The sequence below is a fragment of the Mercenaria mercenaria genome, chromosome 2 (assembly GCF_021730395.1).
Source record: "Mercenaria mercenaria strain notata chromosome 2, MADL_Memer_1, whole genome shotgun sequence".
In the NCBI taxonomy this organism is placed as follows: domain Eukaryota; kingdom Metazoa; phylum Mollusca; class Bivalvia; order Venerida; family Veneridae; genus Mercenaria; species Mercenaria mercenaria.
Window position 1 is genome coordinate 61,745,053 of NC_069362.1, and position 15,628 is coordinate 61,760,680.

The 15,628-nt window shown below is 34.0% G+C and overlaps 1 protein-coding gene across 1 annotated transcript in view; it reads left to right on the top strand.

The window, feature by feature from the left end:
* The window catches only part of LOC128555160 (uncharacterized), a 30,014-nt gene extending 15,190 nt beyond the window's left edge, over positions 1 to 14,824 (top strand). The window contains exons 3-5 of the mRNA XM_053536719.1: positions 1,021 to 1,095; positions 3,722 to 3,971; positions 8,071 to 14,824. Coding sequence (XP_053392694.1) covers positions 1,021 to 1,095; positions 3,722 to 3,971; positions 8,071 to 10,745 — 3,000 coding nt within the window. The 3' untranslated portion in view covers positions 10,746 to 14,824. The remainder of the gene's footprint in view (positions 1 to 1,020; positions 1,096 to 3,721; positions 3,972 to 8,070) is intronic.
* Positions 14,825 to 15,628: the final 804 nt, after the last annotated feature.

Here is a 15,628-nt window from a genome sequence, read left to right on the forward strand (position 1 = left end):
CAGCTAAGACTGAAAATGTTTTGCGAACACGGGACCTGATTACTCTTGCTGACCAGAGTAGCCAGAACATGTTAAAACCCTAGAAACTCTGGCTAGCCAGAGTAACCAGAGCTACTTTAATTAACCACTTGAAAATAGTTATTAACTTGAAATTCAGTTTTAAATACGCTATTTAGATAGAAATGACATATTAAGTTTCATAATTAAACTTAGCTAAGACTGAAAATACATGGTACCTGGTTACTCTGGCTACACTGGCTAGTCTGGCTGATCAGAGTAGCCAGAACATGTTAAAATCCTAGAAACTCTAGCTTCTCTAGCTACTCTGTTAGAAACAGTCAGAGTGACCAGAGCAAATGATATCCTGGTGACTCGGGCTACTGTTGCTACTTTGGCTGAACAGAGTAGCCAGAACATGTTAAAAATCTAGAAACTCTGCCTACTCTGGTTGAATTATGGCTACTCTGGCCAGCCAGAGTAACCAGAGTTCTGGATACTGGATGAACTCTTGCTTAACTCTGGGTACTCTGGCCAGCCAGAGTAACTAACCAAAGTTCTGGCTACTCTAGCTGAACTCTGGCTACTCTGGCTAGCCAGAGTAACCAGAATTATGGCTACTCTGACTGAACTCTGACTACTCTGGCCAGCCAGAGTAACCTGAGTTATGACTTCTCTGGCTGAACTCTGGCTGAACTCTGGCTACTCTGGCCAGCCAGAGTAACCAGAGTTATGACTTCTCTGGCTGAACTCTGGCTGAACTCTGGCTACTCTGGCCAGCCAGAGTAACCAGAGTTTTGACTTCTCTGGCTGAACTCTGGCTACTCTGGCTAGCCAGAGTAACCAGAGTTTTGACTTCTCTGGCTACTCTGGCTAAACTCTGGCTGAACTCTGGCTACTCTGGCTGAACTCTGGCCGAACTCTGGCTGAACTCTGGCTACTCTGGCTGCTCTGGCTGCTCTGGCTAATTTCACGCACATTGTCAAAATACCTTTCCATAAATGCATTTGTTATATATTTCAGATCAATGACCTCTCTGATACTAGCGTAGGGTTATCTGAAAAGGATTTCTGGGAATTTTGGGGAGAACTCACAAGGGTGACTATTATATTTTGCTTCATTATTTCTGATGTGGTGAAGAGATTAACATATTGATCTAGACTTATATGACAGTTTTAATATACAAAATGTACATCCGTTTTATAATTCGTATATACTAATTGTAATTGAATATAACATTTCTTTTCTGACGTTTCATATTAATAACAGGAAATCGAAATTTCAGAGATTATAAAATATTAAGAAACAATGTCACGCCGGGACACCTGCACTTTACCGGTACGCACATTCAATAAATACTCCACATTTTTTCTTATGGGGGCTACCGCCCCCACGCCCCCGGCCGTTTTTCCTTTTTTCTTTAATGAATAGGTTATTGTACAATTTATTTAAATGATTTTTACGAGCACACCCTGCCTTTTACAATCTTAGCAGGAAGTGCGTACCAGTAAAGTGCATTCTAGCCGTCACGCCTATCCCGAAAATAAAAGATATATTGATGAAGTCAGTACATTTAATGGATAAATTCTGATAGAAAGTGTATGTCTAAAAAGTTATAGTGTTTAGGTAGATGTACGGAAAAAAAAACTAAAAAAGGTTTTGATAGATTTCGCGGATCACCCAAAACACAGCCAGATAACCCTGCATTTTAATGAAGACCCGCAAAAAGAAAATGTAGTGAAAAGAGATAGCAGACAAGTTGCTAAAAAAAGCAAAAGGTATACCACGCTCCAAAAACGCAGTCTTCTTACACCGCAAACCGCAGCAGCGCACATGAACGTGCAGGCATGCCCCTGAAAACTGCCCCCACACCTCTACCTAAATGAATATGCCACACCGAGAAAGGCTGTAATATTAGTGACAAAATACAATATCAGATAAAGTAAAACATGTAAATAGGTACATTCTAAGGTATAATCACACGAATGTACTCAACAACTTGACTGATGTCAGAGAGTCAAGGGCCTAACTTTTCAGGACACGACGCAATTTTACTACCTCCGACCGTTTTTTGTAGGATTTAGGAGAAAAGCAACCCAGAGTCTTCGAACAGCAATTTTTAAGTGCTGTTTGGCGGCTGTAAAAAGTCTCCACGTACTTAGATTCGGTGTTATAATATTTTCTGTTCCTTTGGGATCATGGAGTCCATTATATACCTGTATGATAGAGTTTCTCTTAAGCCGGTGCCAGGGGGCGCTATAGGTGTTGCACTTTTCATGAACAGACTCAGTCTAACCAAGTCTGCTTTTATTGTGCTTGTTTGCATTCTAGGCTTCCAAAGGATCTTAAAACATATTTTATTTTCCACTTTATTAGTCACTTCACCTTCAAATAGGAAAGTCCAGTGACTACCTGTAGAAGGGCAAGTCACCAAACATGCACTGTGCTGTACAATTTTCGCTATGTATACCCTGTTGACAAACTTACTTAAACATTTTACAAACATTTGATTAAAGTAAGCATTATGTCCATTTTTCCGTGTTTATAAACTGCTTCCCTATAGTGTACGGATTGTGTAAGACCATACTATACACTACAAGGAAATATGAGTTCGTTTACATGTAGACTGAGAATGCGTCCACAGTAACCAAAACAATGCAATAATTATAACAATATAGAAGTACTGAGTAAATAGGACACAGTTCTCTAGTTATCTTAAATACTTCGCACTCAGCCATACAATATTTGATAGAATAAACATTTCACTCTTTAAGGGTGTGGGGTTGTTTTTGTTTCTACCATTAAGATTTTTTTCATACTCGTTGAGCTTGAAGAACATTAGTTTATAAGACAAACAAGAGAAGAAAAACACAGGACTCGTTTTAATTTTATTTCTTCACCCACTGTTTAATCATTTCTGAAATATTGTAAAAAAATAAAAATTGGTGGTACTTTATAAAACATATAACATCCCAGTTAATGTTATAGGGATTTCAGGTCTTACAAGTTACCATGAATTCAAGTTGATATCAGTAAAATATTGTATAAGCATAATTGTCACTAACAAATCTCTTTCATTTTTACATGTTGACACAATTACCCAACACACCTTACTTTCAATGGAAAAAACGTATTTAAATCTACAAAAAATTCTGCCGTTAAGATTTTAAAAACATTTAGCAACTTCATGACATTCAAAAATGCTTCAAAATGGAAAGAAAAAAAGTTGGGATCACCGTGCATCTAAGATATTTATTTAGAGAAAAAACTTAAAAACTTGTGAAATTTGATATTTTTAGTTTTTTTTTTTGGTTTTAATTTGTATTTCCTCAATAATAGAAAGTGCTATGTTAGAAACCTTTATTTCAAATGAAACTTATAATTACATATAACTGTCAAAAAATATCAGAACAATACCTGATCTACTTTAATTAAGGTATTTGAAATTACCGACCCCTACCCCATTATACATCTTACGTTAATTTTAGGCAAGGCAAACATTTGTTTTCGCAACAAGTTAAATCTGTTTGGTTAAATGGTACATTGTTAGCCATATTTTAATTATCTAACAATATTTTTAGCAATTTTTTGAAAAAAAAAGAAGAATATTCGAAGAAACATTTTTAAAAATGGCGGATATCCCGAAAAAAAACAACACTCGTACATCCTTAATTGTTTATACCAACACATTAAACTATTCAAATAAAATATATCATCGTTTCAGATATTTCTACAGCTTGGACATTTCTATACAATCCCTAATATCTGTGAAATGATTGACAAAGTATTACATGCTCCTTTCGATACTGAACGGGAAAATGAGCTTGAGAGAGAGATCCAAGATCTTCGAGATGATTTGGGACAAATAAAGGACATGGATAAAACGGTTACTGAAATGTTTCAAACCGTGGATGTAGGTCAAAGTGATATGAAGGAACAACTGGAAGATATTAAGAACAAGCTTACATTTACAGGTAATTTTTTAATGTGTTTGTAAACAGTTTTCCTATATCTTTATGATCAGGCCCTTTCAAATAAGAAAAAATGTTCATTGGATTTTGTTTTAGAAAATTCTGAGACAGCGATTCACTGAACATAGTAGAAAAACACGAATTTACTAGTATATAACTAAACGATCACAGTGTAATCCAAAAGTTTCTTGTATTGCACAAGGTATGAGTAAACAATATTTTAACCTTCTAGAAATTACATATTTAACTCACATGTTTCACTTACAAACAAATATTTATTATCTTCTCAAACTTGTCTGATATTGAAGAATAAACTCATTTAATAAAAAAGTGCCAAACTGTATTACTTTTTACGATGATAGTGTGACACATACAGAAAGTTTGACTTTTCCTTTTCTATGAAATTTATGTGTAATGCAATATTTATTATCAGTCAAGTTCCTTGGTGATTTATTACTTTATATATTGGATCCATACTTTGAAAATGTCTGACCACTGTTGATAAAATGACATTTCCTTGACCCAATCTATGCTTTCAAATATCGATGTGCCACTCATATGTTGCGCCAAATCCAGTACCAGTAACATTCGAAAAACGGTAATAACTTCCTTATGTAAAAACAACAAATAGGTGTGAGCGACCATTTTCTTAGTTGGATCGGGTTCCATGTAATGGTCCTGATTTCAACTGAATTGTTTCTAAAAGTTGTTTTCGATGGATAGGTAAGATGCGGAGAGAGAAATTCATTAAATAAATTTGTATGAATAGATAGGTTTCATAGAAACAGTGAAATCTCAGCAGCACAGCACGAGCCTGTTCATTGACGGTAGAGGAAATGCATGCTGCCGTCCACGCCCTCTAGCCCCAGAAATCAACATTAACACATGTTACAAGTACCAAAAATAATTTAGAGACATCCGCAGACACGTTAATACGGCAGTGCACATGGAACATTTAATGATGCAGTAGTGTGTAATTCCATGAAAAGAGGCGTATGGTCCCCATTTAAAATAATGAGTTTGCCTTAAACGAGAAAACAATGGGCGGAACTAAAGAAACTGGAACTTAGAACGGGGATTTGAGGTTACGGAGCCTGTATATCATAAACATTGCCAAAAGACAAAGTTAAAAAGCAGGCACCATACCCAAGGGGTGATTGTACAAACCCAGTGCAATGTAAGTAGGAGTAATGGAAACGCCCAAGGCAAAATTCAAGCTAAAAGCCTAAACAGTACCAATAACATATTTTAAAAGTTGTGCTGAACCATCTGAAAAGATGGAAATATAACAGTTCTGATTGCTTCTGCTGGTGAACTACTTGACGAATCTTCACCAAAGTTGGTCTGTAACTTCCCTGTATAGTCTTCTCTCAATGTTGTTTAAATTGTTCCGTTTGCTCATTTCTCTGGACCACTTGAGCTAGAAATGGACCATTGGAGCTAAAAATCTGCAGTTGGTTGTGTTTGACTACCAAAACTCGAAATACAGCAAAATTTACCCGTTTTGAAACATTCTTTTATGAATTTATCTAAAGTTAGTTCGAATAGGCCTCCAGAAAAAGTATAAAATCCTAACTTTGCCTAATCACTTACATGAGATTCTTATATTCCCTAAATTTCTTGCCATGTTATTGAAAGAATGATGTAAACTCTTGACTTGACATGAAAGTGATATCAGACAAGCTCACAACTGCATGTTTTGTAATAGATCAAATAGATGGTGTCATAGAACATATACTAAAACATGGTGTAGGATGGAATTTATTAGTGTAGTAGGTCTTAGAGGCCTGTACTAAAACCAAGAGTGGACAGAAATTGAGTTTATAAGAGAAGATTTATATAAAGTTATTTTAATGACTGTATGATGCCGCTCGGATGTTCGGATGTTTCAAATGAAAAATGTTTTGATTTTACTCTATGGGTACCGTAGATGACTTTCTGGTATGTACTTTAACATGTCTATTCAGAATGCGATTTTATTCATTTATCTGCGACATTGTTTTCATGCTGAATATAGCTGATATCAGTGAAATGGATGTGTCTTGAAACATTTTTAAAGACATATCTTCAAGTCAAGGTCACACAGCTAAAAAATCCACATTTATTGTCTTGCGCAATTAGCAGTAATGAATTTCGTACCAAACACGATACAATCCAATTCATGATACAGTGTTTCATACTTCTATTCAAGGTCAGTTGAGCGAATTAAAGCTGATGTGGCTGTCTTGTATTAAATAGTTTTACAATTCTATCAGCCTGGTTAAAACGTTTACAACTTCTTATAAGAATCCAAGCAAAAGGTTCACGATAAAAATGTGACTACAAAAGAACCAAAAGTAAAAATTAAGTTTATTTTTGAACTATCTTTCTTTACTTGCTTGATTTCATTTTCCTTGTTAGGAAAAAAAGAACTTAAAAATAACTTTTCACAATGGAAGATTTTTTTGGTTTCTATTGGGTTTTACGGTTTACCGACGCAATGCATTAAAGACCATATTGCGACTTTCCAGCTTTGATGGTGGAGAAAATCCCCAAGTGCCCTTTGTGAATTGAATTATTTAATTACGGATGGGCACCTGGGTAAAACCACTGACATTCCGCAATCCAGCCGGATGGCTTCCTCACATGATGAATTCAACGTCCAAGTGAGGGTCGAATCAACAAAGGTGAGGGGCAAGTGATTTGAAGTCAGCGACCTTGACCACTCGGCCACGGAGCACCTCCCTGCCGCCCAGTTATGGAAAATATGAATAAGAACAAGTTTTGAACACAAAAATAGTCGTGATAGGTTTTGAATGATCTTCCTTTCGGTACTGTTTTTTTAAATTTCGGACAATCTCGTTGCAGCTACTTACAACAAAATAAATGTAGACCACAAGGGTAAAAGAATAACAGAAAAAGTGAAATTCGTAAAATACAGCAACACATAAAGCACTTCACGTGGATAAATGGGTATGCGTCAAAGAAATGACCGCAATAAAACAAGCATTAGGAATGGCACACCATTCAACATTCAGTCAACAATCACCAAATTTATGTAAAGTCCCGTAAGGCTTTTAATTCTATGCTGAAAACAAAATAATCCAGCTGTCCAAGTAGAGAGTGTACATTTTGTGATGGTTACAAAAACACTTCTTTCAGTATTGCACACGTCCTTATATTAGCGCCAGGGAGGTAATTAAAAACAATACATTCAATAATACGTAACTAAATAACCCTAATAATCAAACCTTTGGCAACTATGTAAGAAAATAATTATCTAAGATTTAGTTTCCATTTTTCCTATTTTAGATATGGTCGCAACAAAAATGTCGCAGCCGCATTCTGAACAAAGTCACTATGAGCCTTTAAACAACATTTGCAATAGTGTTGAAAAAAGTTAAAGGAAATGCTCTTTCCTTTTTTTGGTAAATTAAGGCAAAAGACGCTCCTACCTTAATTGTACAATAAGGCATTAAAGTTGTATTACTTTTTCAATACCTCTAAAATATAAACAATAGCTATATATCTTTGTATGAATTGTAATATTTAAAAAGTGATTTTTCTTATCTTGATAAATTGGCTACTCGAGCTCTCTATCTACAGCATAACGGTCAAGTTCATATTGTGGATAAAAATTTAAAATATTTATAATAAAGGTTAAAATGGTAACAACTACTTTTTTTAAATGTAAATTTTCTTGCATTCATGTTTTTAAAACAAATCGTGTTGGAATATTTGCATTAAGGTTACACAAAGTGATTGTCAATAACTCATGGGAATAAGCATCACAAATATAAAGTGATGAAAACCACTCGCATTTGTTTTTGTACGGATTTCTATTTTTCTAACATTTCAAAACCATCTCAAAATAGTTGCCAGTTAAATCAGCTTATATCGATACGTTAAATCGTAACGTATTGAATGAACCATCACACAAGGACATAGTATTACATTCAAAAGACATAGCAACATCAAACATGTTTAAACGACGCTAAAGCAGTAAAAATGTATGTGCTATGTTGCTATACACATCAAAGATACACATACCAATCAAGGCTGTTGTTCTTATATAAATATTAAACTTTATATTGACGAAAACTCAATCAATTATATTTTACAGCACATAGTCAGGAGGAAGTTAGAGACGTTTTGGCAGATGAATATTTTGTGAAAACAAAGCAGTACCATGAGGCAAGACAGTTGCTACTGGAAAACAAAATAATTGTTTTGAATGGAGCTCCAGGAGAGGGGAAGACAACAATGGCAAAAAAGCTTGTTTCAGGGGTGTCAAACGTTGCTTTCAAAAAAGTGTCATCTAGGGCTGACTGGGAAAATATCACTTTTGACAACCCTAATGTAGATGCTGTGTTGATAGATGATATGTTTGGTGCTGGTGTATTTGATAAGGAAGAATGCAGAAAATGGCAAAAACTATTACCATCAATTGCAAAGTGGGTGCAAGAATGTCCGGAAACTCCTCGATATGTTGTAATAACGTCGAGAACGTACATTCTTAAAGAAGCAATGAAAAAATTGTTTCTTGATGCACTCTTTACGGAAACAAATATCTGTACACTCTTTTCTTACAAACTTTCGTCAAATGAGAAAAAAACAATTTTACATAATCACTTTAAATATGCTAGAAGTAAAATAGGCGAAACATACTTTTTGAAAGATAACAAAAAACATGCTGACCTCCTCATTAGAATCAGTGAACTTGAGCTCCAAGAGATTGGTCCGGCTTTCACAATAGGATTTCCAGAATGTGCAAGACTGTTCGCAAGTAATGCGTACTTATATCGGGGCGGAATCAAGTTTTTTGAAAAACCAATGAAACATATATTGAAATGTGTATCCGAAATATGTCGAAATGATGACGTCTATATAGCATTTTTTGTACTTTGGGCACAACTGAATAGAACTATTAGGACTAGAGATCTCGAACAGTCTGTTCAGGCAACACCACTTGATATCAAAGATCCTATCCTGAAACTTCAATATCGGCCACAGGACCACCTGCGAAAGATGCGGGAGGTATTGTACAATCACGTGCACAAAGCGGGTTTCATACGATTAGATTTAGAAGAAAGGTTCCAATTTAGTCATGATGTGGTTCGAGATGCTGTTGGATTGATAGCGTTTGAAAGAAACCCCACAGCAGTGCTTTCACTTTGTGACAAAGATTTCATTAAAACATACATTAAAATTTCATCTGAACCTCACGCAAGTACAACAAACCTGGCAAATCAGACAGTAGAAGGGTCAAAAGTAGATATCAGGCTGCCGCCATCGCGTTTCGATCAACTGAGTTTGAGAATAGCAGTCTTTGTCATTCCAGGTAACCTACATCCGTTAGGGTCAGACCTTCCCTTAAATGGTGAAAAACAGTCTGGATTCTTAGAAAACCATTCTGTTTTCCAATATGAGATTTTTGAAAACGAAGGCTTTTGTTCAGCTTTCATCAAAGCCAACAGAGAACAGGAATATCTGAAGACTCTTCTGACAACACCTTTGAGAAGAATTGATTCGGAACTTGTAAAATACAAGTTTATTGATCTTACACAAGTGAACACTGAAATCGGACTTTCGTCATTCTTATTATGGCGTAATGAAAAGGTCACATTCTTAGCAAGGCAATGCTATCAAGAAATAAAGAAATATCCTAACGTCTTGCAACAAGAGCTATTTATAGCTTTGCTTATTGCATGCGCAGTAGGCTCTCATGAAATGGCAGATTTTATTCTCACAAATGGTGGACAAATAAATTCTCAAATGATACTCATGGCCTACGACAAGGTTCAGAAACAGCAGTCATCATCTGTTGATCATCTTCACCAAAGCAGTCAGACTGATACTTCTGAACGACAGACAGATGAAACAAAATTTCTAAACTTCTTACTAGAAAAAGCGAGTTTACCTGACTCTAGCGGATATTTTCCGATCCATTTAGCTGCACTTGAAGGCTGTACTGATATTATACGGGAGATACTTTGGCACGATCCGTCACAAGCGGAAAAGCGTTTTACCTCATCGAACCAAAAGAGTTTGAAAGGGACATCTTTATATCATATAGCAGCTTTCAAACAAAATAAAGATCTTATTGATATTCTCTTATCGAAAAAGGTCCCTGTCAATGTAGACAGTGAAGAACGAACGCCTTTTCTATACGCTGTTCACAATGGTAAAAGCAGAGTTGCAGAAAAGCTTATGAAAATAGCGAAAGAAAATGGAGATGAAATGCTTCCTGATATGTCAGGCAATACTCCATTGCACATAGCGATAACAAAATCTGTAACACAGAAAGATGAAAACAGCAGAAGAGTCTTCAAAGAAATTGCTTTGGCGTTGTGCAGAGATAGCACTTCTAATCTCCATCTGAAAAATTCAAATGGTCAAAGTCCATTGTACATAGCATGTATCAATTCTTCATCAGAGGTTATCAGAGAACTTCTTAGAAGGGAACCAGACTTTTTTGGGAAAGAGCAAACGTTGCTTCACGATCTGGTCAGAAATGACAACTTGAGGGCCATCGAGTTATTACTTAGTAATGACTTCGATCAGTTTATGACAGATGAGGAGAACCGAACTCCTTTAAAACTAGCCGAAGATTTGGGTCAGAAGAAAATTGCGGATCGGTTACGACAACATAGAACAGACGTAGAGAAAAGTAATGCACCTCCTTCTTCCGACAAAGAGAATGATCTTCCTGAAAAAGATGACAACAAAGGAAATGCATCAGAATCGGCACTGGGTGATAAGAATCAAATGACTTCTGATTCAACTACAGATATTTAAGCGTACTAGATGCACTGGATCTCGCAATACGCTGTAAACGTACCAAAACGTGTAAAATCTGTCAAATGCCATTAGCCGTCGGGGACATATAGGTAAAATACGATCAGATTGTCCCTGCACTATATTTTATTCCAAGGTTTACTGAAATCTCTTATCATAGGTGTAGCTGAAAGACAAACTTGATTATAAAACGTACATAGCCATGCAGAAGTGATATAATTTCCATTCCTATTGCAAATTTGAAACGCTTCATACATCTGTTTATATTCCGCTCCTATATATTTATATCTTTAGGTTTTGCTTATGAGGATACCACATAACTTAATTTTGATTCATGGGTCCAACTTCTGTATCCTAATTACCAGCACCAAATATATTTATTGTTGAATATACCTGACGTCAGTGCAGTGTTTAATCTAGTACGTATTATGTTTTTACCAATGTTTAGATATAAAACTCTTGTTAGATATAAAACTCTAGTTTCGGAACTAATAAAATAAACGATTTTTTATGAAACAGTTACTTGTGTTTCATTTTTGCAGTGTAGTGGCGTAAAAGAATGTATTCGATTGTGATAGACATGTGCATTTCTAATACTTCAAGTGTATAAGTAATAAATAAATATTGATTCCAAGATCCTGTAAGTAAAATCAAAATGTTGTTGGTTTTACAGTAAGCTGAACGCCTTGAATTAGAATTTCAAACTTGCAGATGCACATTTGTTTATTCTAAAGATAACTTTTAAATATCTTTGTGACTAATTTTATTATTTCGTGTAAATGCAAAATAATATCTATGTACCTGACATATGAAGGTTGATTTTACACATAAATATCTTATGTGTTTTGCTAACTGACAATTCACTACATTCTATTTTTGCACTGGTTTGTTTGCTATCCATGTAAATACCATGTATCTTTTATATGTAAGACTGAACGAATTACAAATAATAATTTGTCCGGAGTTTTGAATGTAATAGTGATTGAAAGAGCTCAAGAATTTGTTTGTTGCAAAATAATATTATATTTTATTATTATTTGTATTATATTGTTATGCTCTTAAGAATTGGATATTATTGAAATTTTTAGAATCTTGGTTTGAATTTGGAATATGTTTAGTGTAAATTGTAGTATTGCTTCTTAACATATGTGACCGAATGTCAAAATATATAGTATTAAGGAGGTAGTATACCTTGTCACCAGCGTAGATTCAAATTAATTGAATCGTTGCGATTTATTCTGTTTCGTGTAATTTAATATTTTAGCAACTACTATCTCAATTTCGTTTATCTCTGTCCATTCAATTACAATATTTATCCAGTTTTTATCCTCCAAAGGTATCTTATGTTGGGAGAAGAAGAAAGATACGGATATTTAACATTTTCAGTGTTTTTCGGTTTCACCATTACATTACTCGTATAAGTTTGCGTAGTTGATAATTTTAGTTCGTTGTAATCATTGTCGTTCCGTTCACATCACGTGTCCCATATACGAAAGCAATTGCTTACTTATTAAAAGTGGGAGGCAAGCGGGAATAGCTTATAAATAGCATAAATAGGTTTCCTACAATTAAGATATTTTTCTTCTTTAGTTCGGACACTTAGAGTTGCCTTTCTCGTGGTCATATGTTTCTGCACTTAAATATCAAACGCTTGTAACTATGTAGTTTTGCATACACCAATGTAGATGGTTTTGCTTTTGAGAAATATATAGACATTTGTATATCTGTCGTACTTTAAACAGAAATGTTTGATTTTAAAAAATAAATGTAGTTACTGTCACTAAATAATTGTATATACTAGATTTTTTCCATACTGAAAATGTTTTGGGTAGGGTAAGAAGCAACCGGATTCATTCAAATATATACATGTAAAAAGTCATACAAGTTTGTCAAAAGTAACCTCAGATCTTTTGATATACATGTAAGATTTTCCAATTTTTTTTTAGACATGCGGATTCATCGGGAGATACTGTCTTAAACTGGTAAACTGCTGAACTTTCCATCACCATTCATTTTTAATAACTATTAGCTAATATTTAAAGATGAAAATGAAATTTGTTATTTTGAATAGAAATATAATGAACATTTTTAATTGAAAATATTTGTTCATGTATATTTGATCATATGTTGCGTGGTTTGATGAAGTTGTGAAAAATAGTCGATTGACCTTATGTTTCGGTACTTTTTCTGTATATATTTTGTATTATGATATCTTATCATTTCCTGTTATCTTATCCATTCCTGTTATATTTATCCTTCATGTCATTAATTTTCGCGTTTCTTGTTCTTGTTCTTGTTTTTATTTTATTTTAAACTACTATGTATTTCAACTACTATGTATTTCAGAATATTTTCATGAAGAAATGAATGGACTCAAATAAGTAAACAATTTTTCCTGTTGTGGATCATATTCTTATTACTTTTTCTTTTTTAAAATTGTTTTAAAACAAATTATGGTTCAATCAATTATTTAATTTCAAAGTTTTTAAAACCAATAAACCGTTTGATAAAATTCTGAGTCATAATTACATTCTTTAGGATTTGATAATTTGTGTGCTAACTATTTGCCTTTAAATCCTCCAATAATAAGTAACGAAATAATTTGTATGTACAAATGCAAATGTTTCTATTGTAACGTTACGTCATCGCGGTTGATTGGCATTATATTCAGATGATTTTGCAAAGAAAAAATTTCGTAGTTGGAAGAAGTATTGGTGTTTTATTTTTTGTGTTTGAAGTTGTCAAAGTATCTTATCACAAAAGTACTTAAACATTTGTTCGCATATGGTTATGAATGCGTCACGTTAGATAGACTCCAGTGCCTCATTCTGTTGCGGATTCAAATTATTCAGTCATTTCCTAAAATATTTATATTAAGGAGTTATACTTTTGAATAAAATATCTGAGAATTTTCATACTTTATCTTTGTCATTTGAATTACTGTCAGATTCACCAATGGCAGAAATTAACAATGGAAAATACCCTTATAAAATTCTTTGTTTTAAATTTAAAGACTTAATCCGAAATCAACTTGCTCATTTTGCGTTTACTTTTCTTTGGTAATTTATAACAAATATTATTTTCTAAATTTCGCAAAAAAACTACTGAGGCCTTTAAATAACACGTGAGTAATGAAGACAATCTGGTAAGGATGACGACTTCTGCAGTACTTTTGTAAGCACTGATGCGAAACATGTTCATATACATTAGATTTTGTATATCGATTGACGTATGTATTTTTCATATATCTATCTCTGTTGCATGATAAAACTGTACTTGTTGTTGATTTTGAAGCAAACCGTCCACATTTTTTTTCCATTTCAGCTTCTTTTGTTGTGGGTCTACTTCGCGATGCACGGTTCTATGGCTGTGTTTGGGGTGCTCTGTGCTTCCGGGAAGTCTACACTTACCTTTTGTCTTTTGATGTGATATGACTTTTTAATTTTATGACTGTATGATATGTTAAAGCATTAAACGTTAACAAATCAATATAGCAACTGCATCATATTATGTTGACTCTTAATTTATATTATTATTTTATAAACCTTTAGGAAAATTATTGATCAAATTTGGTTTGACTGAGTCTGCTTCAGTTTCAAACATTTCTAAGTTCACTTTCTCAACTAGACGGGTTTTGCAAGCTTTGAAAGGCCCCAATTGAAACAAAATTGATTTCTAATGTTTAATTTCCTCAAATTTTAGGAATGCAAAATACATTAAAGACAGAATTAATTAATTCAGTAACTTTGTGTGTTCTCTATTGATCACGTGATTATCAACATTTCAATCATTGTTACTGTAGTTCAACTAGAAAGATTGGATACTTACTATGAATTGGTAATTCACATGTTACAGGATAGGCATGTGACTGCTGTTACAATTGAAAACGCATGTGTTTTTTCCAGATAATACCTTTTACCATAACATTGGTAATATAAATATCGCATAACGGCAGTTTCATACGCACGACGAATGCAGATAATTTTTGCATTATTAGAACTTAGTTTTGCAATAAGGTAAATGTTATGCTAATGCAATGTTTGCATTGTATTGTACTACTGAAATGTATATATAATAAATCAATTTTGAAAAAAAAAATGGACAATAAGTTATTTCTTACAGTTTTTATTGTAGAAATACAGGGATAAGTTTGATCGTATTTTATTGCTTATTATTTACATTCGTATATAACACCAACTGTACATGCACAAAGAATAAGTTTTTGCGACATCAGTAAGGACCCTTCCAAAAGAGGAGTAAATGACCATCCTTAAAGAGCAAATGGCACCTGTCAAAGAGTAAATGACCCTTCCAAACGAGTACATGACCCTTTCCAAAAACTTTATTGTCCTTCCCAAAGAAGGGAAAGGGAAGTTCTGACTGGGAAGTTTAGCATGATCCAAGATTATGATTCCAAGTCCGGACATCATTCTCAATCTCGACAATATGATTGAATGTTCCGATACCGAAAATAAAGTTTGCCTTATGAATTATGTAATGCTCATTGTACTTCACTGGTAGCCAATGGAGATCATTTAGTCACAGGTAACATAACTAAGTTCTAACAGTTTCAATGAAAATGCGAGCTTTCAAGAAATATGCTATTAAATGCAATACCATGTAATAGTTTTAAAGTCACAATTGACATCAACACGGTACCAACCAGTATTTGGATGAAAACAGTGGAACCGCTTTAGACAAGTCAGTCTTGAGGAAAGTGATTGCGGTTGAAAACTTTTTAATTTTCTTTCTTTGTCTTTGTTTGAAACGATTATATATATATATATACTATACTTCAAACTGCAATTTAGTGTTTCTATACAAAATCAGTTTCTTGTTCACAAGGCATCCTTATCGAATGTTAACTTTTGAATTTGACTTTT